Source organism: Salvelinus fontinalis, chromosome 23 (assembly GCF_029448725.1).
Source record: "Salvelinus fontinalis isolate EN_2023a chromosome 23, ASM2944872v1, whole genome shotgun sequence".
Lineage (NCBI taxonomy): Eukaryota > Metazoa > Chordata > Actinopteri > Salmoniformes > Salmonidae > Salvelinus > Salvelinus fontinalis.
Window position 1 is genome coordinate 6155417 of NC_074687.1, and position 26129 is coordinate 6181545.

The 26129-nt window shown below is 53.4% G+C and overlaps 1 protein-coding gene across 1 annotated transcript in view; it reads right to left on the reverse strand.

Moving 5' to 3' along the window:
* The window catches only part of LOC129820769 (BCL-6 corepressor-like), a gene marked incomplete in the record, with an annotated part of 93162 nt that overhangs the window by 43887 nt on the left and 23146 nt on the right, over positions 1-26129 (reverse strand). Inside the window, 5 exon segments of the mRNA XM_055877721.1 lie at positions 1-157; positions 1702-1867; positions 2655-2711; positions 5623-8913; positions 19946-20021. Of these exon segments, the coding sequence (XP_055733696.1) occupies positions 1-157; positions 1702-1867; positions 2655-2711; positions 5623-8913; positions 19946-19948 (3674 nt within the window).

Genomic DNA, 26129 nt, shown 5'->3' on the forward strand with positions numbered 1-26129 from the left:
AGTGCCAGGATGGGAGGTGAACGTCGTCCACCCTCTCCCACTCTGTCACCATCTCTAGCCCCCTCCCAGGCTTCCTGCCCTGGGGACAGGCTCTCCCTTTGGCCACCACACCTCTGGAGGACTGGGACTCTGTTGTTCCCATAGACTTTTCTTCCACCTAGACCAGGGAGGAAGACAGAGAGGAGGAAAGGGGAGGAAGCGAAGGAGAAAGAAGCAACGGAGAAGGGGGGGGTGATGGGAGAGAGAGAAAGCGAGACAAGGGCTGTTAGACATCCAAAGACATACTGTAAAACTTTGATGGGGTAAAGAGTTCTGAATCAGATGTCAGTGGATGGGGTAAAGAGTTCTGAATCAGATGTCAGTGGATGGGGTAAAGAGTTTTGAATCAGATGTCAGTGGATGGGGTAAAGAGTTCTGAATCAGATGTCAGTGGATGGGGTAAAGAGTTCTGAATCAGATGTCAGTGGATGGGGTAAAGAGTTCTGAATCAGATGTCAGTGGATGGGGTAAAGAGTTTTGAATCAGATGTCAGTGGATGGGGTAAAGAGTTTTGAATCAGATGTCAGTGGATGGGGTAAAGAGTTTTGAATCAGATGTCAGTGGATGGGGTAAAGAGTTTTGAATCAGATGTCAGTGGATGGGGTAAAGAGTTTTGAATCAGATGTCAGTGGATGGGGTAAAGAGTTTTGAATCAGATGTCAGTGGATGGGGTAAAGAGTTTTGAATCAGATGTCAGTGGATGGGGTAAAGAGTTTTGAATCAGATGTCAGTGGATGGGGTAAAGAGTTTTGAATCAGATGTCAGTGGATGGGGTAAAGAGTTTTGAATCAGATGTCAGTGGATGGGGTAAAGAGTTTTGAATCAGATGTCAGTGGATGGGGTAAAGAGTTTTGAATCAGATGTCAGTGGATGGGGTAAAGAGTTTTGAATCAGATGTCAGTGGATGGGGTAAAGAGTTTTGAATCAGATGTCAGTGGATGGGGTAAAGAGTTTGAATCAGATGTCAGTGGATGGGGTAAAGAGTTTGAATCAGATGTCAGTGGATGGGGTAAAGAGTTTTGAATCAGATGTCAGTGGATGGTGTAAAGAGTTCATACTGACCCTTCTACTATGAGAAACAGAGGTAGAGAGAGCGCACAAGAGAAAGCGAGGAAAAAGGTTGTTTTAGGACAAAAACACTCCCATCTCTCCCCCTCTCCTCCCCCTGGCATGACCCTGGCATGACCCTGCCGCACAGAGCATGACTCTCTCTCAGCCTCCTCCTCTCTCACTCTCATAATTAGTCTCCCACGTCAGTTCAGGCCTCGCTCCACTACACAGCTGGGCTCTCCGCCAGCACAAGTACCCCCCCCCCCCCCCACCCACCCACCCTTTCCCTCTCTCTCAATCCTTTTGACACTATTCCTCTCTCTCATCCACTTTCACTAACTTTACTCCTGCTCCATCTCTCTGTAATTCTCTCTCCCTCCTCCCCTCCCCCACTCACTCACTGGATCTCTTCCTCCCCTCCCTCTTTATCCTCGTTCTACACAGATAAGCAGAAAACGCCCATTGAAAATAAGATTCACCCCACGTCTCGCTCTCTCTCACTGTGTGTGTATGTATTATGACCAAACCCTGCCTAGCTGTGTGTGTGTGTGTGTGTGTGTGTGTGTGTGTGTGTGTGTGTGTGTGTGTGTGTGTGTGCATTGGGTTACTCACCCTCCCTCTCTCCCTGCCTGGCGGTGTGTTGGCAGTGTTCCCACTCTCTCTCTCTCCGCTGGCCGTCTGCCAACTCCCGTTCTGCTACCGCTGCCGACACAGACACACACACACCCCCGCACTCCTTCTCTTTCAGCTCCAGCTCCGAGAACCGCATCATCGCCCGCTAAACACACAGACCCACACACATAGAAAGCAGCCATGAAACCCACTAACCTTCTAGCCCGCGCCGCACACACACACACCTCTCTAAACCTCAATCTGGACTGAACGGTTACAGAAGCAGACATCGCATCAGGAAATCACAGTGTCATTAAAAGGAGGCCAAAACAGGACAGGACAAAGAGACAGAGATAAACGGACAAGCATGGCACATCCAGACACAGTTAGGTTAGACTAGTGCAGTCAGCCACAGTGAGTCCTAGTTCCTGTCATCTCCCTTCCTGAAACATGAACACAGCTAGAAAACACATACAGCTAGCCCTGAGGCTCACAGAGAAAGAGGGGGGAGAGAGAGAAAGAGGGAGAAAGAGGGAGAGAAAGAGGGGGGGGACAGAGAAAGAGGGGGGGAACAGAGAAAGAGGGGGGGAACAGAGAAAGAGGGGAGAGAAAAAGAGGGGAGAGAAAAAGAGGGGAGAGAAAAAGAGGGGAGAGAAAAAGAGGGGAGAGAAAAAGAGGGGAGAGAAAAAGAGGGGAGAGAGAAAGAGGGGAGAGAGAAAGAGGGGAGAGAGAAAGAGGGGAGAGAGAAAGAGGGGAGAGAGAAAGGGGGAAGAGAGAAAAAGAGATATAGGGAGAGAAAAACGTAGAAAAAGGAAGAAGCAATGCAGAGCAAGTGAAAAAAAGACAGAAAGAAAGTGTGTGGAGTGCAGAGAAAAGGAAGCAGAAAGAAAGGGCAGAATGAGAGAAAGCCTGTCTGAGGGGTAGAGTGAGATAAAGAAATGTAAAGAACTGACCTCCCAGATAGCTGCAGGTCGACTTATATTATCCCCCTCTCGTGATATGACTTCCATCTAAGCAATTAGAACGGGGGAGGGGGCTCAATATATCTCTCCATTGCATATTCTGTCCTTTTCATACTCTGTCCATCATTTTCATAATTTCATATTATTTTTTATAATTTCAGTATATCTGTCCATCATTTTAGTCAGTATATCTGTCCATCATTTTAGTCAGTATATCTGTCCATCATTTTAGTCAGTATATCTGTCCATCATTTTAGTCAGTATATCTGTCTATCATTTTAGTCAGTATATCTGTCTATCATTTTAGTCAGTATATCTGTCTATCATTTTAGTCAGTATATCTGTCTATCATTGCATGTAGGTATTGTATGTTAACATGTCTTTCTCCACATATCTTTACACCCCCCCCCCCCCCCCTTCTCAACTCTGGGCCTCAGTGTCTGCAGCACTGCTGCTTTTTCTTCTTCCCCTTTAATCAAGGATTGACCAATCAGTAACATCAGTCAATCAATCAACCAACCAATCTATTAACTATCAGGAGAAAGGAAACCCAGCAGTAGTGCAGACCTGGAGGATTGGAGTATCCCTGTTATACACAAACATCTAGCAGCCACAGACCCACCAAGCACACACACACATACAGTCAAACAAATAACTACAAAACCCTTGTTTTCTGAACTGGAAAAACATGTCTTTTTCAAAGTGAAAGGTAACACCCTCCACCCAATGTATTTTATTTTTGTGGGAGGGGTTCCCGTTAGGAAAATGTGGCGCCGGACATTTGACCGGCAACATTTTAATTTACTGGACATTTGAGAAATGTACCGGACCCATGTGCTTTGGGTGGGTAACCTGATTAGGGCGTCCACCCACAGTGCTCAGAATGACAGCACATTTACAATATGGTCATTCATATTAACAGAACATGCCAGTCCAGGATGCAACTATGTGTGGCCCTTCTTACCAAATGTGCACTTTGAACATGTTAGAATAACAGCCAACAAGACAAGTAACAAACAGCAAAATCACTAATTTATGTCAATCTACTATAGTAGAAAAAATTAGGCTACCTATTCTATTGGTCAGCTTGTGGAGGAAGAAATGGCCTGTTCCAAACAGACTCTGGGACAGTTGTGGGATGATAGATACCAAATTCATACAACCAGGAGGCCTAGGCTACATAGCAAAGATCAGAAAGTTGAACATTTTAAGCTAAACGATCAGGCGATTTCTTCACATTAAAACCACAGCAGGGCACTCAAGGCAGTTGGCTAATCGCGAATGTTTGTTCCATAATAATTTTAGCGGGAAAACACTGTTTTCAAAAGGGCAGTGCACATGCAAGAGGTTTCATGTGACAGAGATTAATAAGAATAGTACTTTGAAGCAAGGTAAGACAAGCCTCATAATATGCAGTAAAACCTTCAGGTTTCAAACAATTAAGTAGGCTATTTGTTTTCAAAATGTATACTTCCTCCAGCTCTTTGTAAAGTGGTGTGTGACGCGCTGGTGGAGCCTGCCTTCCGTTTGACATTTGATGCAGCGTACAAAACTGGGAAATCTCCAACTTCCGACTTCAGTGCGTTCAAGACAACTGGGAAAACAAACCAGCTCCAAAAGGGGGAAATAGTTTTGAACGGTCATCCAACTCAGGAACTTAGTCCTCTTTCTAGAGCTCCGACTTTCCGACCTGAAGATCACTGAGGTCATTTTTATGTAACCTTTATTTAACTAGGCAAGTCAGTTAAGAATAAATTCTTATTCACAATGACGGCCTACACCGGCCAAACGCGGACGACACTGGGCCAATTGTGCGCCGCCCTGTGGGACTCCCAATCACAGCCGGATGTGATACGTCATGATTTGACTTGGTATTTTTCAGAATTCACAGTTGTCTTGAAAGCACCACAACGTGCTGCAGCAGCAGCTCTGTCTGACAGATGTCCCACTCTAAGGCTCTGTATCTGTATGCTAAATAAGATACATAACGAATATACAGTACACACACCAAATTAATTCCACAAAGTTATGCAAATTAAAATAGACCGATAAGCATGACCAGCCAAATGTATTTCCATCGACTGGCATTTGCATCAATGACGAGGCTAAAAAGCCTTATTTTACAATGGGATTTATTCCTCTTCTCCCAGACAATTGGCGGGCACCAATTCTATTTAATCGGCTTTTCAATTTTATTTTTGGGGGACACAACTGGCTATTACCGGCTAACGGAAACCCTGGTGTGTGCGTGTCTTAATGTGTTCAGTGTGTGTGAGGAGCCAGGCACTAATAGCCTTGGGGGAAGGGATGTGTGACCTTGGATAAGGCCAGGGGGAACCCCATCCATCACCCTCCAGCCCCTCTGGCTCACCTTGGGGTTAAGCACAGCCGGAACCATGAGGCTGCCCGGTCACAATGTGAAGCCCTACCGCTCAGCAGACAGCAACACATGCTTTTGGAACCTGCCTTTGTATTTCACTATCTCTCCCCTCACTCTATTTCTCCCAAGCTAGATACACAGAGCACGCAAACAACCTAACCAATGTTGCCTAGACAACTCACAGGCCTAGGTTAATCTTTGAACTGGCCTTGTACTAACTCACTGACTGTCAACTGTCATGCTTCAAATGTCCTCTCAATCTCAGAGGCAACCGTAAAGGGCTGGTATAAGCCTATAACCCTGAACTAACCCTCACCCTGCAAGTTCAGCTATGGGGAGCAGGTATCTGATCCATAGACTGATTCTAAGACACATCCTATATGAAGTCATATATTGCCTGAATAATAGGACAGTCTATGGGCCGCTAAAATAAGTGGCAGAATTGACCATTGTTGTAGCTTTGATTCCTGCACAGGTGACATGGTAACGTACCATATAAAGTGTAAATGACCTCAGATGAAGTGTCAGGCTACCATCACATCCCCCAGCCCAACTACGTCCGCATTTCTCTCAACTCACCTGCAGGGCGCGCTGTTCCCGGCTCAGCTTGCTAGAGTCTGCGTACAGCTCGGTCGTGACACATTTGATGCGGTCGCCCACATAGCCCGAGGAGCTAGCGATCCTCTTGGTCAGGCTGGTCCTCCGTGAGCCTCTTCGCCCACCCTCTTCGTCCTCATCCCCTTCTCCATGTGACTCCTCTGTGTCTCCAACGCTCTCTCTTTCACTGTCCCTCTCCTTCCCCAGGTCCATGTAGCGATGGATGGGGTGGGAGGAGGTTTGTCTGTCCATCTCTTCTCTCTCCTCTCCAGACGTGAAGTCGCAAGAAAACGTGCCATCTCTAGACAAGTGGTCGCCAGACTTGCGGTCACAATCCCCAGTTGTGCGGACTCCAGACGTGCGTTCACCAGGCGTGCGGTCGCCAGACTTGCGGTCACCAGACGTTCGGGCACAGCGCAGGGTGCTCTGGTCCTGTTCCCCTGGGTCTGAGGAAGGGCTCTGGTCCTGTTCCCCTGGGTCTGAGGAAGGGCTCTGGTCCACAGGACTCTCCTCTGCCCAATTAACCAGCTTTGGGGAGCCCTGAGGTGGGCTAGAGGCCACACTTGGACAGCACGTCTCCTGGAGGGGCTTGGGTCTCACACAGAGGGTCTCTGGTTGTCTGTCTGTGTGGATAGTTGTCATGGTGGAGCTTGGGCTGGGGTAGTGATGAATATGGTGGGGGTGGTGGTAATGCAGTTGGTGTTTTGGCTCCCGTTCCACTTCCCTAATGTTTTCATTGCCATGGCAACACTTGTGTTGGTTGCCCCTGGCGATGGGAATGGTGACAGAGACTTGCGGCTTGTTGGTGGTCAGAGTGGATTCTCCATCTGTGTCGGAGTGGACGAGGTCAATGCAGACGATACGGTCTTTGGAGGGGGTACTGAGGCTGGAGGAGGAAGTGGGTCTGGGCTGGCTCCCTCCCTGCTCCCCGTCCTCTCTTTTGGGCTTCACGTGGAACCCCTCTCCTGTTTCCACACCACTTCGACCCCTGCGGGACCCACCACAATCCTCTGTGAGACCCCTAGGTTTGTCCTGACCATGGCCCCGGCACTTGGGCCCCTGATCTGCCTGCTCCAGGGCTTTGGAGTCTGGATGTGCATGCATCAGAGGGTGGGTCATCTCCTGGGAGTTGAAGGTGAGGTACTCCCCAGCATGGCTGTGATAGGGTAAGGGCTGTTTGGCTGCCAGGTGGGAGGGATACAGGCTGCTACTGCCCAGCAGGACGGGGTGAGGATAGGCTGGGCCCTTCCCTGGCAGAGGGAGAGAATGGAGGGCCATGCTGTCGGGTACAGAGTAGTGCAGGTATCGGTTGGCGTAGGCCATGCTGTGAGCTAGGTAAAGGTGGCTGGGCGGGTGCCCGTTGGTATTCTCCAGACAGGGACGTTTAGTATAGGGAGACACCTCCTGGGACGTCTCAGCCCTCTTGGGGGCTTTAAGAGGCTTCTCTGTGGAGCTCCTATGATGGCCGACCATGGGGGAACCTTCTGATTGGCTGGGGCTGTGATTGGGCCAATCACCATTGGGTTTGGAGGATGGGGGCATCGTGGAGGCAGGCTTGTGATTGGAAGGTATTGGGGTAGTATGTGGCTCTCCAACCCTGAGGCAGGATGGGCTGTTTTGCTGGGACTGGGGCAGGACTCTCTCTATAACCTTGTGTTTGATGACTGAAGGAGATGAGCGTTTCCCTTGGGGGGCTGGGCTGGGCCTGGGGGATAGGGCTGGGGGGTGGGGGTGTGTTTGGGTGGACCCAATGGTGGAGATGGGTGTAGAGGTGGGCACCACCCAGGAGGAGTGCAAAGTGCTGATCATCTCTGGCCTGTCTGGGGCCTTGGAGAAAGTGCTGCTGACCACTGAGTGGGAGGGGTGGGAGGAGGGTGAGAGGGTCTTCTTCGGGAGCTCCCGGCTTGGGGGATGTCCGTACCGAGGCCCCAAAGACCCCAGAGCTTCCATCTTGATGGGGAAGCTGTTGGGAGGCAGGTCAAACTCCAGCAGCCTTCCAGAGAGATCCAGAGGCTTTGGGTCTGCTGGGTCTTTGGTAGTCTTGTTTGGTGGGGTTTTCCGCTCAGAGGACGGTTTAGAAGGGGACTGATTGGGTTTCCTTTCACACCCCCCAGCCCTGTGCTCTGACGCCCCATCCCTGGGTGTGTGTTTGTGGGGGCTGGGCCGGGCGGGGGAGGGGTGCTCTTGAGCAATGCTGCTCACATAGAATGGGTGAGGCATCGACTGGGAAGAGGAGGAAGATGGTGGCCCTATTCGAGGGACTGGCCCCTGTAGGTCTAAGGTGCTGTCGCTGAGAGTGGGAGGCAGGGGAGGAGCAGGCTGGGGGAGGCGAGTAGAGGCACGAGGGGAGGAATCAATGGGAAGGCTATTATTAACACCACCACCACTAATACTACCACTGCTGTTGCTGGCTCCTTTGTTTGAGGTGGGTCTAGTGGGCTTACTGCTCCTGCTGGGGGGTCTGTCTCGGTCTGTGTGGGGGGGCTGAAGGTGCTGGGGTGGAGGGGGAGGCTGGTGAAGCTGCTGCACAAACGGAGAGCCCTCGTGGTGGATGCGAGACCCGACACTCAGCCCCTTCTCCTGACAATGTACCATGGACGTGGAGGCCACAGACACCACTGGGATCCTCATGGGAGACCCCACCAGGGGGGAGGAGATGGGGGACGGGGGGTAGGGGGGCATGAAGTAGAGCCTCTCGGTGGCCGAGGCAGCAGCAGGGTTCATGTTCCCCCCCTGGGAGGCACAGAGGGACTGGTAGGCCAGGTGCTGGGGCAGGTAGGGGCTGGGCTGACTGAGGAACTGAGCCTTGTACATGCTGAGGGCGGCGTACTTTGACGTGTCCATGAAGGGGTAGAGGCCCGCTTCAGGGTACAGCCCCGGGCTCAGCCCCCAGGGCAGACGTAGGTACCCGCCTGCTCCTGTACCAGCACCCCCCAGGCCCAGCTCTGAGGGCTTCTGCCCCCCAGGCCCCACGCCTATCCTGTCTAGGCCCTCTGGCCCCCTTTGGAGGCCTGGTGGAGGGCTCTTGTACAGGCCCATGTAGCCGTTACTAAGCTTGCTCCTGTCCATGGAGACATCAGGCTTATAGAGGAGGTCCGGGAGGCCGTCCCGGCCGTAGCTCAGGGGAAGGGTATTGGTCACTTCGCGGGGCTTCTCAGCCGACAGCGCTTGGATCCCTGGGTAGATCACGCCGCCGTGCAGGCGGAGGCCATCCCGCATAAGAGCATTGCGGTCCAGACCCATGGCGGCCAGGGGGGTTAACCTGGCATCCACCTACAGGGGGATAACACAGGTTAAAATCTGTTATAAATATTGTTTTAAAAACAGCCTTATACACACAGGTTATGTCTTCACTTGAGTTAGGTATGAGGATATGGTTTACATCTCTTAAAAGGCCCAATGAAGCCGTTTTTATCTCAATATGAGATCATTTCGGGGTAACAATGAAGTACCTTCCTGTAATACAGCGGCGGTCAGTGATGTTTAATATGAATTAAAATTTACAACGTAGGTGCACAGGTCGAGCGAAAAATGTGAGTAATTGAGGTGACAGACAGTGACACATTCAATATCGCCTTACACACTCTTGCCTGCATCTAGTTGATCTAGGATTTAATTAATAACCCAACAGTTACAAACAAGAGTTTCTATTGGACAAATTCAGGTTTATTTATCCCTGTTTCGTTCTGTTGGCTTCCGTTTATGATTTTCTTTTACAGAATCAGCGGAATGAATACACCCCTGATCACACGCAAACATAGTTCACTTCATAGCAGCCACATGATCCCTTTGATCGACAGCATGATCCCTTCGATCGTTGTATAATTCCTTCTTGCATCTACGTGCTCTCCTCCTCTCATCTTTTCCCTTTGCTTGTGGACTTCAGTGTACAACACATCAGCTGTCTGACCAGGCGAGAGAAAAGAAATCCAAACCAAACCTTCATACAGTATCATAACCGCTACACAGACCCTACATCGTTGTCAACATATTAGCTAACAACGTTAGTAACGTCATAGTCAACATAGCTACTAGAACTATTGCATTAGTAAACACGCTACAATCATGCAGTACAGTGTACAGTCAGCAAGCAGTTACACAGGCGGGCCACGCTCGCAAAACATTTATTAATCCAAACGTTTAACGTGACTTGGAAGAGTTCCAGTGTTGGATAGCCATAGCCAGCATAGCAACCCTCTCTGTTTGAGCCGAGTGTTGGAGTAGGTTAAACTAGCTAGCTGCATTCGCTAGCTACACCATATATACAAAAGTATGTGGACACCCCTTCAAATTACTGGATTTGAATATTTCTGCCACACCCATTAATGACAGGTGTATAAAATCGAGCACACATCCATACAATCTCCATAGAAAGCATGTGCAGTGGAATGGCCTTACTGAAGAACTCAGTGACTTTCAACGTGGCACCGTCATAGGATTCCTCCTTTCCAACAAGTCAGTTTGTCAAATATCTGCCCTGCTAGAGCTAGTGCTGTTATTGTGAAGTGGAAACATCTATGATTAACAACGGCTCAGCCGCGAAGTGGTAGGCCACACAAGCTCACAGAACAGTACCTCCGAGTGGAGAAACCTTGTAGCATATAAAAAATAATCTGTTCATGGTTGCAACACTCCCCACCGAGTTCCAAACTGCTTCTGGAAGCAACGTCAGCAAAATGACAGTCAGGAGCTTCATGAAATTGGTTTCCATGGCCGAGCAGTGTCAGCTAGAGTGGTGTAAAGCTTGCCGCCATTGGACTATGGAGCAGTGGAAACAAATTCTCTGGAGTGATGAGTCACGCTTCACCATCTGGCAGTCCAACAGAGGAATCTGGGTTTGGCGGATGCCAGGATAACACTACCTGCACGAATGCATAGTGCCAACTAGAGGTCGACCGATTATGATTTTTCAACGCCGGTACCGATTAATGGAGGACCAAAAAAAAGCAGATACCGATTAATCGGCCGATAACAAATATATACACTGCTCAAAAAAATAAAGGGAACACTAAAATAACACATTCTAGATCTGAATGAATGAAATATTCTTTTTAAATACTTTTCTCTTTACATAGTTGAATGTGCTGACAACAAAATCACACAAATTATCAATGGAAATCAAATTTATCAACCCATGGAGGTCTGGATTTGGAGTCACACTTAAAATTAAAAGTGGAAAACCACACTACAGGCTGATCCAACTTTGATGTAATGTCCTTAAAACAAGTCAAAATGAGGCTCAGTAGTGTGTGTGGCCTCCACGTGCCTGTATGACCTCCCTACAACGCCTGGGCATGCTCCTGATGAGGTGGCGGATGGTCTCCTGAGGGATCTCCTCCCAGACCTGGACTAAAGCATCCGCCAACTCCTGGACAGTCTGTGGTGCAACGTGGCGTTGGTGGATGGAGCGAGACATGATGTCCCAGATGTGCTCAATTGGATTCAGGTCTGGGGAACGGGCGGGCCAGTCCATAGCATCAATGCCTTCCTCTTGCAGGAACTGCTGACACACTCCAGCCACATGAGGTCTAGCATTGTCTTGCATTAGGAGGAACCCAGGGCCAACCGCACCAGCATATGGTCTCACAAAGGGTCTGAGGATCTCATCTCGGTACCTAATGGCAGTCAGGCTACCTCTGGCGAGCACATGGAGGGCTGTGCGACCCCCCAAAGAAATGCAACCCCACACCATGACTGACCCACTGCCAAACCGGTCATGCTGGAGGATGTTGCAGGCAGCAGAACGTTCTCCATGGCGTCTCCAGACTCTGTCACATGTGCTCAGTGTGAACCTGCTTTCATCTGTGAAGAGCACAGGGCGCCAGTGGCGAATTTGCCAATCTTGGTGTTCTCTGGCAAATGCCAAACGTCCTGCAGGGTGTTGGGCTGTAAGCACAACCCCCACCTGTGGACGTTGGGCCCTCATACCACCCTCATGGAGTCAGTTTGACCGTTTGAGCAGACACATGCACATTTGTGGCCTGCTGGAGGTCATTTTGCAGGGCTCTGGCAGTGCTCCTCCTGTGCGCCGCCACAGCTCGCATTGATGTGCCATCCTGGATGAGCTGCACTACCTAAGCCACTTGTGTGGGTTGTAGACTCCGTCTCATGCTAACACTAGAGTGAAAGCACCGCCAGCATTCAAAAGTGACCAAAACATCAGCCAGGAAGCATAGGAACTGAGAAGTGGTCTGTGAACCACCTGCAGAACCACTCCTTTATTGGGGGTGTCTTGCTACTTGCCTATAATTTCCACCTGTCGTCTATTCCATTTGCACAACAGCATGTGAAATTTATTTTCAATCAGTGATGCTTCCTAAGTGGACAGTTTGATTTCACAGAAGTGTGATTGACTTGGAGTTACATTGTGTTTAAGTGTTCCCTTTATTTTTTTGAGCAGTGAATGAACAATACACTTTTATTTGAACTTAATATAATACATAAATAAAATCTATTTAGTCTCAAATAAAAAATGAAACACGCTCAATTTGGTTTAAATAATGCAAAAAACAGCGTTGGAGAAGAAAGTAAAAGTGTAAAAAAGCTAAAGTTTAAGTTCCTTGATCAGAACATATGAAAGCTGGTGGTTCAATATTCCCAGTTCGTTAATATTCCCAGTTAAGAAGTTTTAGGTTGTAGTTATTATAGGAATTTTGATGCGTCAACTATTTCTACCTATACCATTTGTATTTCATATACCTTTGACTATTGGGTGTTCTTATAGGCACTTTAGTATTGCCAGCCTAATCTCGGGAGTTGATAGGCTTGAAGTCATAAACAGAGCTGTGATCAAGCATTGCTAAGAGCTGCTGGCAAACGCAGTAAAGTTTGAATGAATGCTTACGAGCCTGCTGCTGCCTACCATCGCTCAGTCAGACTGCTCTATCAAATCATAGACTTAATTATAATAACAGAAATACGAGCCTTTGGTCATTAATATGGTCAAATCCGGAAACTATAATTTCAAAAACAAAACGTTGTTTCTTTCGGTGAAATACTGAACCGTTCCGTATTTTATCGAACGTGTGGCAACCCTAAGTCTAAATATTGCTGTTACATTGCACAACCTGTTATGTCATAATTATGTAAAATTATGTCAAATTAGTTCACGAGCCAGGCGGTCCAAACTGTTGCAAATACCCTGACTCTGCCATAGTTAGTGACACATTTGCCATAGTTAATATTGCCTGTTAACATGAATTTCTTTTAACTAAATATGCAGGTTTAAAAATATATTCTTCTGTGTATTGACTAAGAAAGACATTGTTGTTTATGGTTAGGTACATTTGTGCAAAGATGGTGCTTTTTCGGCAATGCGCTTTTGTTAAATCATCACCAGTTTGGCGAAGTTGACGTAGGCTGTGATTCAATGATAAATTAACATGCACCGCAGTGATTATATGCAACGCAGGACAAGCTAGTTAACCTAGTAATATCAACTATGTGTAGTTAACTAGTGATTGTGAAGATTGTTTTTTATAAGATAAGTTTAAATGCTAGCTAGCAACTTACCTTGGCTCCTTGCTGCACTCGCCTAACAGGTGGTCAAGCCTGCCACGCAGTTTGCTCATGGATTGCAATGTAAATCGGCCATAATCGGGCATCCAAAAATGCAGATTATCGATTGTTATGAAAACTCGAAATCGGCCCTACTTAAAATCGGCCATGCCGATTAATCGGTCAACCTCTAGTGCCAACTGTAAAGTTTGGGGGAGGAATAATGGTCTGGGGTGTTTTTCCATTGTTCGGGCTAGACCCCAAAGTTCCAGTAAAGGAAAATCTTCACACTACAGAATACAATGACATTCTAGACGATTCTGTGCTTCCAACTTTGTGGCAACAGTTTGGGGAAGCCGCTTTCCTGTTTCAGCATGACAATGCCCCCATGCACAAAGCAAGGTCCACACAGAAATGGTTTGTCGAGATCGGTGTGGAAGAATTTGAATGGTCTGCACAAAGCCCTGACCTCAACCCATCAAACACCTTTGGAATGAATTGGAACGCTGACTGTGAGCCAGGCCTAATCGCCCAACATCAGTGCCCGACCTCACTAATGTTTGTGGCTGAATGGAAGCAAGTCCCCGCAGCATTGTTCCAACATCTAGTGGAAAGCCTTCCCAGAAGAGTGGAGGCTGTTATTGCAGCAAAGGTGTGACCAACTCCATAATAATGCCCATGATTTTGGAATGAGATGTTTGACGAGCAGGTGTCTTTTGGTAATGTAGTGTAAAAGTGAAAGTAAAAAAATACAACTAAATATAGCTCTCTCTCGCATCTCCTTAATTTTTAAATAAATGTATTCAAAACTGTTCAACTATTGTCTCTCTTTGAGTCAACTTATCACTACTTGTTATGCTTCCGAGAAGCTTCCGGGTTGGAGCGAGTAGTCGCACTTCACTTCGCTCCACAGGTAATATTACATTTCATTACATTTCATTACAGTACAACGGTTTGATTTGTTTGATCTGAGCAATTTTTCTTAGCTAGCTACATAGCCATCTTTGTATCAAAGATAATTGTGTAGTTTAGAGTAATTATCAAGGTTAGCTAGCCAGCTATTTTCGTCCTTCTAACGTAGTCAACACTGCTAGCTAGCCAGCTAGCCAACGTCTACCGAATAGCAGCACTGTAGAAACTAATACATTACAACGGAACGATTTGATTAGTGTAGTGTTAGCTAGCTACATAGTTGTCTTTGCTGTCTTTGTATCTAAGATAATTGTGTAGTTTAGAGTAATTATCGAGGTTATCGAGGTTACCTAGCCAGTTATCGAGGTTACCTAGCCAGCTACACTTTCAAACAAAGTCAACAACGCAGCCACTGCTAGCTAGCCTACTTCACCAGCCAGCATTACTGTATCATTTTAATCATTTTAGTCAATAAGATTTTTTCAACGTAAGCTTAACTTTCTGAACATTCGAGACGTGTAGTCCACTTGTCATTCCAATCTCCTTTGCATTAGCGTAGCCTCTTCTGTAGCCTGTCAACTATGTGTCTGTCTATCCCTGTTCTCTCCTCTCTGCACAGACCATACAAACGCTTCACACCGCGTGGCCGCTGCCACTCTAACCTGGTGGTCCCAGCGCGCACGACCCACGTGGAGTTCCAGGTCTCCGGCAGCCTCTGGAACTGCCGATCTGCGGCCAACAAGGCAGAGTTCATCTCAGCCTATGCTTCCCTCCAGTCCCTCGACTTCTTGGCACTGGCGGAAACATGGATTACCACAGATAACACTGCTACTCCTACTGCTCTCTCTTCGTCTGCCCACGTGTTCTCGCACACCCCGAGAGCTTCTGGTCAGCGGGGTGGTGGCACTGGGATCCTCATCTCTCCCAAGTGGACATTCTCTCTTTCTCCCCTGACCCATCTGTCTATCGCCTCCTTTGAATTCCATGCTGTCACAGTTACCAGCCCTTTCAAGCTTAACATCCTCATCATTTATCGCCCTCCAGGTTCCCTTGGAGAGTTCATCAATGAGCTTGACGCCTTAAGTTCCTTTCCTGAGGATGGCTCACCTCTCACAGTTCTGGGTGACTTTAACCTCCCCACGTCTACCTTTGACTCATTCCTATCTGCCTCCTTCTTTCCACTCCTCTCCTCTTTTGACCTCACCCTCCCCCCTACTCCCAAGGCAGGCAATACGCTTGACCTCATCTTTACTAGATGCTGTTCTTCCACTAATCTCATTGCAACTCCCCTCCAAGTCTCCGACCACTACCTTGTATCCTTTTTCCTCTCGCTCTCATCCAACACTTCCCACTCTGCCCCTACTCGGATGGTATCGCGCCGTCCCAACCTTCGCTCTCTCTCCCCCGCTACTCTCTCCTCTTCCATCCTATCATCCCTTCCCTCTGCTCAAACCTTCTCCAACCTATCTCCTGATTCTGCCTCCTCAACCCTCCTCTCCTCCCTTTCTGCATTCTTTGACTCTCTATGTCCCCTATCCTCCAGGCCGGCTCGGTCCTCCCCTCCTGCTCCGTGGCTCGACAACTCATTGCGAGCTCACAGGACAGGGCTCCGGGCAGCCGAGCGAAAATGGAGGAAAATTCACCTCCCCGCGGACCTGGCATCCTTTCACTCCCTCCTCTCTACATTTTCCTCTTCTGTCTCTGCTGCTAAAGCCACTTTCTACCACTCTAAATTCCAAGCCTCTCACCCTAGGAAGCTCTTTGCCACCTTCTCCTCCCTCCTGAATCCTCCCCCCCCCCCTCCCTGCGGATGACTTCGTCAACCATTTTGAAAAGAAGGTCGACGACATCCGATCCTCGTTTGCTAAGTCAAACGACACCGCTGGTTCTGCTCACACTGCCCTACCGTGTGCTTTGACCTCTTTCTCCCCTCTCTCTCCAGATGAAATCTTGCGTCTTGTGACGGCCGGCCGCCCAACAACCTGCCCGCTTGACCCTATCCCCTCCTCTCTTCTCCAGACCATTTCCGGAGACCTTCTCCCTTACCTCACCTCGCTCATCAACTCATCCTTGACCGCTGGCTACGTCCCTTCCGTCTTCAAGAGAGCGAGAGTTGCACCCCTTCTGAAAAAACCTACACTCGATCCCTCCGATGTCAACAACTACAGACCAGTATCCCTTCTTTTCTCTCCAAAACTCTTGAACGTGCCGTCCTTGGCCAGCTCTCCTGCTATTTCTCTTAGAATGACCTTCTTGATCCAAATCAGTCAGGTTTCAAGACTAGTCATTCAACTGAGACTGCTCTTCTCTGTGTCACGGAGGTGCTCCGCACTGTGAAAGCTAACTCTCTCTCCTCTGCTCTCATCCTTCTAGACCTATCGACTGCCTTTGATACTGTGAACCATCAGATCCTCCTCTCCACCCTCTCCGAGTTGGGCATCTCCGACGCGGCCCACGCTTGGATTGCGTCCTACCTGACAGGTCGCTCCTACCAGGTGGCGTGGCGAGAATCTGTCTCCGCACCACGTGCTCTCACCACTGGTGTCCGCCAGGGCTCTGTTCTAGGCCCTCTCCTATTCTCGCTATACACCAAGTCACTTGGCTCTGTCATATCCTCACATGGTCTCTGCTATCATTGCTATGCAGACGACACACAATTAATCTTCTCCTTTCCCCCTTCTGATAACCAGGTGGCGAATTGCATCTCTGCATGTCTGGCAGACATATCAGTGTGGATGACGGATCACCACCTCAAGCTGAACCTCGGCAAGACGGAGCTGCTCTTCCTCCCGGGGAAGGACTGCCCATTCCATGATCTCGCCATCCCTGTTGACAACTCCATTGTGTCCTCTTCCCAGAGTGCTAAGAACCTTGGCGTGATCCTGGACAACACCCTGTCGTTCTCAACTAACATCAAGGCGGTGACCCGTTCCTGTAGGTTCATGCTCTACAACATTCGCAGATTACGACCCTGCCTCACACAGGAAGCGGCGCAGGTCCTAATCCAGGCACTTGTCATCTCCCGCCTGGATTACTGCAACTCGCTGTTGGCTGGGCTCCCTGCATGTGCCATTAAACCCCTACAACTCATCCAGAACGCCGCAGCCCGTCTGGTGTTCAACCTTCCCAAGTTCTCTCACGTCACCCCGCTCCTCCGCTCTCTCCACTGGCTTCCAGTTGAAGCTCGCATCCGCTACAAGACCATGGTGCTTGCCTACGGAGCTGTGAGGGGAACGGCACCTCCGTACCTTCAGGCTCTGATCAGGCCCTACACCCAAACAAGGGCACTGCGTTCATCCACCTCTGGCCTGCTCGCCTCCCTACCTCTGAGGAAGTACAGTTCCCGCTCAGCCCAGTCAAAACTGTTCGCTGCTCTGGCACCCCAATGGTGGAACAAACTCCCTCACGACGCCAGGTCAGCGGACTCAATCACCACCTTCCGGAGACACCTGAAACCCCACCTCTTTAAGGAATACCTAGGATAGGATAAAGTAATCCTTCTAACCCCCCCCCCCCCATTAAAAGATTTAGACGCACTATTGTAAAGTGGTTGTTCCACTGGATATCATAAGGTGAATGCACCAATTTGTAAGTCGATCTGGATAAGAGCGTCTGCTAAATGACTTAAATGTAAATGTAAATGTTATGCACTGCAGTCCTAACTAGCTGTAGCTCATGCTTTCAATACTAGATTCATTCTCTGATCCTTTGATTGGGTGGACAACATGCCAGTTCATGCTGCAAGAGCTCTGATAGGTTGGAGAACATCCTCTGGAAGTTGTCATAATTACTGTGTAAGTCTATGGAAGGGGGTGAAAACCATGAGCCTCCTAGGTTTTGTATTGAAGTCAATGTACATAGAGGAGCGAACTGCAAAAATATATCTCCCGCACTAGCTTTAAGCACCAGCTGTCAAAGCAGCTCACAGATGACTGCACCTGTACATAGCCCATCTGTAAACAGCCCATCTACCTCATCCCCATACTGTATTTTTTTTTCTCCTTTGCACCCCAGTATCTCTACTTGCACATTCATCTTCTGCACATCTACCATTGCAGTGTTTAATTGCTGTATTGTAATTACTTCGCCACCATGGCCTATTTACTGCCTTAACTCACCTCATTTGCACTCACTCTATATATACTTTTCCTCCCCTACTGTATTATTGACTGTATGTTTAGTTTATTCCATGTGTAACTCTGTGTTGTTGTATGTGTCGAATTGCTATGCTTTATCTTGGCCAGGTCACAATTGCAAATGAGAACTTGTTCTCAACTGGCCTACCTGGTTAAATAAAGGTGAGGGGAACAAAAGAAGAAAGGAGGATGGAAACTAGCTGTCCTTCGGCTACACCATGGTGCCTCCCTACAGAGTGCTGTCCTTCGGCTACACCGTGGTGCCCCCCTACAGAGTGCTGTCCTTCGGCTACACCGTGGTGCCTCCCTACAGAGTGCTGTCCTTCGGCTACACCGTGGTGCCTACCTACAGAGTGCTGTCCTTCGGCTACACCGTGGTGCCTCCCTACAGAGTGCTGTCCTTCGGCTACACCGTGGTGCCTTCCTACAGAGTGCTGTTGAGGCTACACCGTGGTGCCTCCCTACAGAGTGCTGTCCTTCGGCTACACCGTGGTGCCTCCCTACAGAGTGCTGTCCTTCGGCTACACCGTGGTGCCTCCCTACAGAGTGCTGTTGAGGCTACACCGTGGTGCCTCCCTACAGAGTGCTGTCCTTCGGCTACACCGTGGTGCCTCCCTACAGAGTGCTGTCCTTCGGCTACACCGTGGTGCCTCCCTACAGAGTGCTGTCCTTCGGCTACACCGTGGTGCCTCCCTACAGAGTGCTGTTGAGGCTACACCGTGGTGCCTCCCTACAGAGTGCTGTCCTTCGGCTACACCGTGGTGCCTCCCTACAGAGTGCTGTTGAGGCTACACCGTGGTGCCTCCCTACAGAGTGCTGTCCTTCGGCTACACCGTGGTGCCTCCCTACAGAGTGCTGTCCTTCGGCTACACCGTGGTGCCTCCCTACAGAGTGCTGTCCTTCGGCTACACCGTGGTGCCTCCCTACAGAGTGCTGTTGAGGCTACACCGTGGTGCCTCCCTACAGAGTGCTGTCCTTCGGCTACACCGTGGTGCCTCCCTACAGAGTGCTGTTGAGGCTACACCGTGGTGCCTCCCTACAGAGTGCTGTCCTTCGGCTACACCGTGGTGCCTCCCTACAGAGTGCTGTTGAGGCTACACCGTGGTGCCTCCCTACAGAGTGCTGTCCTTCGGCTACACCGTGGTGCCTCCCTACAGAGTGCTGTTGAGGCTACACCATGGTGCCTCCCTACAGAGTGCTGTTGAGGCTACACCATGGTGCCTCCCTACAGAGTGCTGTTGAGGCTACACCATGGTGCCTCCCTACAGAGTGCTGTTGAGGCTACACCATGGTGCCTCCCTACAGAGTGCTGTTGAGGCTACTGTAGACTGATTGCAAAACAGTTTGTTTCAATCAATTACTTGGTGACCTGTTAATATATTTAGTGTAGTCCTATCTGAAAAGGATAACTTTAATGTTTTACTATTTTCACTTTTATTAATTTCAATGAGAAGGGTCCTCCCCTTCCTCCTCTGAGGAGCTTCCACTGCTGCAATATTTATTTTTAAATGGAACAAAAAAGCTAAAAAATATTTCCCAAGCAAGAATTTAGCTAGGTCTGTCTGGGAATGGTCTGAGTGACGAACTTCATTGGAGGAGCCTAATTTGAGGGAGATGTAACTAACAGTGTTAGTTTCATCAGCTGCTGTGCAATTTACAGATACAAAACACAGGAAAACACATTGACTGTCCGGGGCCTTTAACCTTGTTATAAACAGTGTTATAAAACTGTAATATACATGATATAGACGATGACGTACCATGCTTTGTGTGATGTGGTTCCCTTCACTTAAATCCAGATTTCTCTGGGTCCCCGCATCACTAACAGGTCATCTCCTGGAGAGAAAACACATGGGCAGAATCATTTGCACACATACATATACAGTGACATGTCATAATAGGGGTGTTTCCTGGTGTGGTGGCAGTGGTGTGCTCGAGTTAATGACTGACTTAAAGGCTTGAGTTTTCAATAGCACCAACAACACGTCACGCTGAGAAAGAGCGAGAAGGGAGACGAAGGGCAGAAAGGTGGGGAGAGGGTGTGATCCCTCTGCTACTGCAACACACACACACTCCCCCTCCACCCAAAGTAGTCCCCCAATCTATAGCCCTCTCGCATTCCCCACCCACCCAAGGGGGTAGCCAACTTACATTGTGGGGCCCCAGCCATTCAATCACATTCTCCACATACTCGTTTTCACTCGTACACCCTCCTTGCCCTTAGCTCCCGCCATTCTGCCGGCTGGCTAATATTCAAATTGCCTTCCAAAACAAACTTAAGGTCACTTTGAATAGGCTATTTATTGCTCAAACACCAAACATACAAACACATAACCTGCGTTATCACCGTTAAGTGAGGATGGTGAAATTGCTGGTAGTGAGAGGTACCTATTTACCCAAGTCAGTCAGTCAGTGAGAGAGAGAGAGGAGAGGGAGAGAGCAAGAGAGAAAAACTTGGCTTCTCCATCATAGGAAAGAAACTCGTCTGTGGCTCGAGCTCCGGGCCACAGGCATGCCGCTTTTATTACATTGCCCTCGAGCTCATTAATCTTCTTCCCCCTTGCTGTTCCTCCCTTCCCCCTCTTCTTCCTTGCCTGGAGGCTCAGGCACAACACAGTCCTGCCTGTCTGGTCTGGTCTGCCTGGTCTGCCCTGCCTGTCTGGCCTGGTCTGCCCTGCCTGTCTGGCCTGGTCTGCCCTGCCTGCCTGGTCTGGTCTGCCCTGCCTGCCTGGTCTGGTCTGCCCTGCCTGCCTGGTCTGGTCTGGTCTGCCCTGCCTGCCTGGTCTGGTCTGCCCTGCCTGCCTGGTCTGGTCTGCCCTGCCTGGTCTGGTCTGGTCTGCCCTGCCTGGTCTGGTCTGGTCTGCCCTGCCTGGTCTGGTCTGGTCTGCCCTGCCTGGTCTGGTCTGGTCTGGTCTGCCCTGCCTGGTCTGGTCTGGTCTGCCCTGCCTGGTCTGGTCTGGTCTGGTCTGCCCTGCCTGGTCTGGTCTGGTCTGCCCTGCCTGGTCTGCCCTGCCTGGTCTGGTCTGCCCTGCCTGGTCTGGTCTGGTCTGGTCTGGTCTGCCCTGCCTGCCTGGTCTGGTCTGCCCTGCCTGGTCTGCCCTGCCTGGTCTGCCCTGCCTGGTCTGCCCTGCCTGGTCTGCCCTGCCTGGTCTGGTCTGCCTGGTCTGGTCTGCCTGGTCTGGTCTGCCCTGCCCTGGTCTGCCCTGCCCTGCCTGGTCTGGTCTGCCCTGCCTGGTCTGGTCTGCCCTGCCTGTCTGCCCGGTCTGCCCTGCCTGTCTGCCCGGTCTGCCCTGCCTGTCTGCCCTGCCTGTCTGGCCGGTCTGCCCTGCCTGTCTGGCCGGCCCGGTCTGCCCTGCCTGTCTGGCCGGCCCGGTCTGCCCTGCCTGTCTGGCCGGCCCGGTCTGCCCTGCCTGTCTGGCCGGCCCGGTCTGCCCTGCCTGTCTGGCCGGCCCGGTCTGCCCTGCCTGTCTGGCCGGCCCGGTCTGCCCTGCCTGTCTGGCCGGCCCGGTCTGCCCTGCCTGTCTGGCCGGCCCGGTCTGCCCTGCCTGTCTGGCCGGCCCGGTCTGCCCTGCCTGTCTGGCCGGCCCGGTCTGCCCTGCCTGTCTGGCCGGCCCGGTCTGCCCTGCCTGTCTGGCCGGCCCGGTCTGCCCTGCCTGTCTGGCCGGCCCGGTCTGCCCTGCCTGTCTGGCCGTCCCGGTCTGCCCTGCCTGTCTGGCCGGCCCGGTCTGCCCTGCCCGGTTTGCCCTGCCTGTCTGCCCTGCCCGGTTTGCCCTGCCCGGTCTGCCCTGCCTGGTCTGCCCTGCCCGGTCTGCCCTGCCCGGTCTGCCCTGCCTGTCTGCCCTGCCCGGTTTGCCCTGCCCGGTTTGCCCTGCCCGGTCTGCCCTGCCCGGTCTGCCCTGCCCGGTCTGCCCTGCCCGGTCTGCCCTGCCCGGTCTGCCCTGCCCGGTCTGCCCTGCCCGGTCTGCCCTGCCGGGTCTGCCCTGCCCGGTCTGCCCTGCCCGGTCTGCCCTGCCCGGTCTGCCCTGCCCGGTCTGCCCTGCCCGGTCTACCCTGCCCGGTCTGGTCTACCATGCCCGGTCTGGTCTACCCTGCCCGGTCTGGTCTACCCTGCCCGGTCTGGTCTACCCTGCCCGGTCTGGTCTACCCTGCCCGGTCTGGTCTACCCTGCCCGGTCTGGTCTACCCTGCCCGGTCTGGTCTACCCTGCCCGGTCTGGTCTACCCTGCCCGGTCTGGTCTACCCTGCCCGGTCTGGTCTACCCTGCCCGGTCTGGTCTGCCCTGCCTGGTCTGGTCTGCCCTGCCTGGTCTGGTCTGCCCTGCCTGGTCTGGTCTGGTCTGCCCTGCCTGGTCTGGTCTGGTCTGCCCTGCCTGGTCTGGTCTGGTCTGCCCTGCCTGGTCTGGTCTGGTCTGCCCTGCCTGGTCTGGTCTGGTCTGCCCTGCCTGGTCTGGTCTGGTCTGCCCTGCCTGGTCTGGTCTGGTCTGGTCTGCCTGGTCTGGTCTGGTCTGGTCTGCCCTGCCCTGCCTGGTCTGGTCTGCCCTGCCTGGTCTGGTCTGGTCTGCCCTGCCTGGTCTGGTCTGGTCTGCCCTGCCTGGTCTGGTCTGGTCTGGTCTGCCCTGCCTGGTCTGGTCTGCCCTGCCTGGTCTGGTCTGCCCTGCCTGGTCTGGTCTGCCCTGCCTGGTCTGGTCTGCCCTGCCTGGTCTGGTCTGGTCTGCCCTGCCTGGTCTGGTCTGGTCTGCCCTGCCTGGTCTGGTCTGGTCTGCCCTGCCTGGTCTGGTCTGGTCTGCCCTGCCTGGTCTGGTCTGCCCTGCCTGGTCTGGTCTGGTCTGCCCTGCCTGGTCTGGTCTGCCCTGCCTGGTCTGCCCTGCCCTGCCTGGTCTGCCCTGCCCTGCCTGGTCTGGTCTGCCCTGCCTGGTCTGGTCTGGTCTGCCCTGCCTGGTCTGGTCTGCCCTGCCTGGTCTGGTCTGCCCTGCCCGGTCTGGTCTGCCCTGCCCTGCCCTGCCTGGTCTGGTCTGCCCTGCCTGGTCTGCCCTGCCTGGTCTGGTCTGCCCTGCCTGGTCTGGTCTGCCCTGCCTGGTCTGGTCTGCCCTGCCTGGTCTGGTCTGCCCTGCCTGGTCTGGTCTGCCCTGCCTGGTCTGGTCTGGCCGGTCTGGTCTGCCCGGCCTGTCTGGCCGGCCTGGTCTGCCCTGCCTGTCTGGCCGGCCTGGTCTGCCCTGCCTGTCTGGCCGGCCTGGTCTGCCCTGCCTGTCTGGCCGGCCTGGTCTGCCCTGCCTGTCTGGCCGGCCTGGTCTGCCCTGCCTGGTCTGCCCTGCCTGTCTGGCCGGCCTGGTCTGCCCTGCCTGTCTGGCCGGCCTGGTCTGCCCTGCCTGTCTGGCCGGCCTGGTCTGCCCTGCCTGTCTGGCCGGCCTGGTCTGCCCTGCCTGTCTGGCCGGCCTGGTCTGCCCTGCCTGTCTGGCCGGCCTGGTCTGCCCTGCCTGTCTGGCCGGCCTGTCTGGCCGGCCTGGTCTGCCCTGCCTGGTCTGGTCTGCCCTGCCTGTCTGGCCGGCCTGGTCTGCCCTGCCTGTCTGGCCGGCCTGGTCTGCCCTGCCTGTCTGGCCGGCCTGGTCTGCCCTGCCTGTCTGGCCGGCCTGGTCTGCCCTGCCTGTCTGGCCGGCCTGGTCTGCCCTGCCTGTCTGGCCGGCCTGGTCTGCCCTGCCTGTCTGGCCGGCCTGGTCTGCCCTGCCTGTCTGGCCGGCCTGGTCTGCCCTGCCTGTCTGGCCGGCCTGGTCTGCCCTGCCTGTCTGGCCGGCTGGTCTTCCCTGCCTGTCTGGCCGGCCTGGTCTGCCCTGCCTGGTCTGGTCTACACTGCCTGGCCTGGTCTGCCCTGCCTGGTCTGCCCTGCCTGTCTGGCCGGCCCGGTCTGCCCTGCCTGTCTGGCCGGCCCGGTCTGCCCTGCCTGGCCGGCCCGGTCTGCCCTGCCTGTCTGGCCGGCCCGGTCTGCCCTGCCTGGTCTACACTGCCTGGCCTGGTCTGCCCTGCCTGGTCTGCCCTGCCTTTCTGGCCGGCCCGGTCTGCCCTGCCTGTCTGGCCGGCCCGGTCTGCCCTGCCTGTCTGGCCGGCCCGGTCTGCCCTGCCTGGTCTGGTCTACACTGCCTGGCCTGGTCTGCCCTGCCCTGCCTGTCTGGCCGGCCCGGTCTGCCCTGCCTGTCTGGCCGGCCCGGTCTGCCCTGCCTGGTCTGGTCTACACTGCCTGGCCTGGTCTGCCCTGCCCTGCCCGGTCTGGCCGGCCCGGTCTGCCCTGCCCGGCCTGGCCTGCCCGGCCTGCCCGGCCTGCCCTGCCCGGCCTGGTCTGCCCGGCCTGCCCTGCCCGGCCTGCCCTGCCCGGCCTGCCCTGCCCGGCCTGCCCTGCCCGGCCTGCCCTGCCCGGCCTGGTCTGCCCGGCCTGCCCTGCCCGGCCTGGTCTGCCCGGCCTGCCCTGCCCGGCCTGGTCTGCCCGGCCTGCCCTGCCCTGCCTGTCTGGCCCGGTCTGCCCTGCCCTGCCTGTCTGGCCCGGTCTGCCCTGCCCTGCCTGGCCCGGTCTGCCCTGCCCTGCCTGGCCCGGTCTGCCCTGCCTGCCTGGCCCGGTCTGCCCTGCCTGTCTGGCCCGGTCTGCCCTGCCTGTCTGGCCCGGTCTGCCCTGCCTGTCTGGCCCGGTCTGCCCTGCCTGTCTGGCCCGGTCTGCCCTGCCTGTCTGGCCCGGTCTTCCCTGCCTGTCTGGCCCGGTCTGCCCTGCCTGTCTGGCCCGGTCTGCCCTGCCCTGGTATGGTCTGCCTGCCCTGGCCTGGTATGGTCTGCCTGTCTGGCCTGGTATGCCCTGCCTGTCTGGCCTGGTATGCCCTGCCTGTCTGGCCTGGTATGCCCTGCCTGTCTGGCCTGGTATGCCCTGCCTGTCTGGCCTGGTATGCCCTGCCTGTCTGGCCTGGTCTGCCCTGCCTGTCTGGCCTGGTATGCCCTGCCTGTCTGGCCTGGTCTGCCCTGCCTGTCTGGCCTGGTCTGCCCTGCCTGTCTGGCCTGGTCTGCCCTGCCTGTCTGGCCTGGTCTGCCCTGCCTGTCTGGCCTGGTCTGGCCTGTCTGCCGGTCTGCCCTGGTCTGCCTGTCTGCCCTGGTCTGCCTGTCTGCCCTGGTCTGCCTGTCTGCCCTGGTCTGCCCTGGTCTGCCTGTCTGCCCTGGTCTGCCCTGGTCTGCCTGTCTGCCCTGGTCTGCCCTGGTCTGCCTGTCTGCCCTGGTCTGCCCTGCCTGTCTGGCCTGGTCTGCCCTGCCTGTCTGCCCTGGTCTGCCCTGTCTGCCCTGGTCTGCCCTGGTCTGCCTGTCTGCCCTGGTCTGCCCTGGTCTGCCTGTCTGCCCTGGTCTGCCCTGGTCTGCCTGTCTGCCCTGGTCTGCCCTGGTCTGCCTGTCTGCCCTGGTCTGCCTGTCTGCCCTGGTCTGCCTGGCCTGGTCTGTCTGGCCTGGTCTGTCTGCCCTGCCTGGTCTGGCCTGGTCTGTCTGCCCTGCCTGGTCTGGCCTGGTCTGTCTGCCCTGCCTGGTCTGCCCTGCCTGGTCTGCCCTGCCTGGTCTGCCCTGCCTGGTCTGCCCTGCCTGGTCTGCCCTGCCTGGTCTGCCCTGCCTGGTCTGCCCTGCCTGGTCTGCCCTGCCTGGTCTGCCCTGCCTGGTCTGCCCTGCCTGGTCTGCCCTGCCTGGTCTGCCCTGCCTGGTCTGCCCTGCCTGGTCTGCCCTGCCTGGTCTGCCCTGCCTGGTCTGCCCTGCCTGTCTGGCCTGGTCTGCCCGAACAACATCAGTGTGAGACAGAACCCTTACATTTCCACATAACATGTTGGGTGCGATGAAACAGAGCACCATTCATTTTCAATGGAGGGAAGTGAAGAGGGAGGAGGGACCATTGGGCGATCCCTGGGCGAGGGAGCGTAAACAGAGCGGGACAAAAGTTGGGA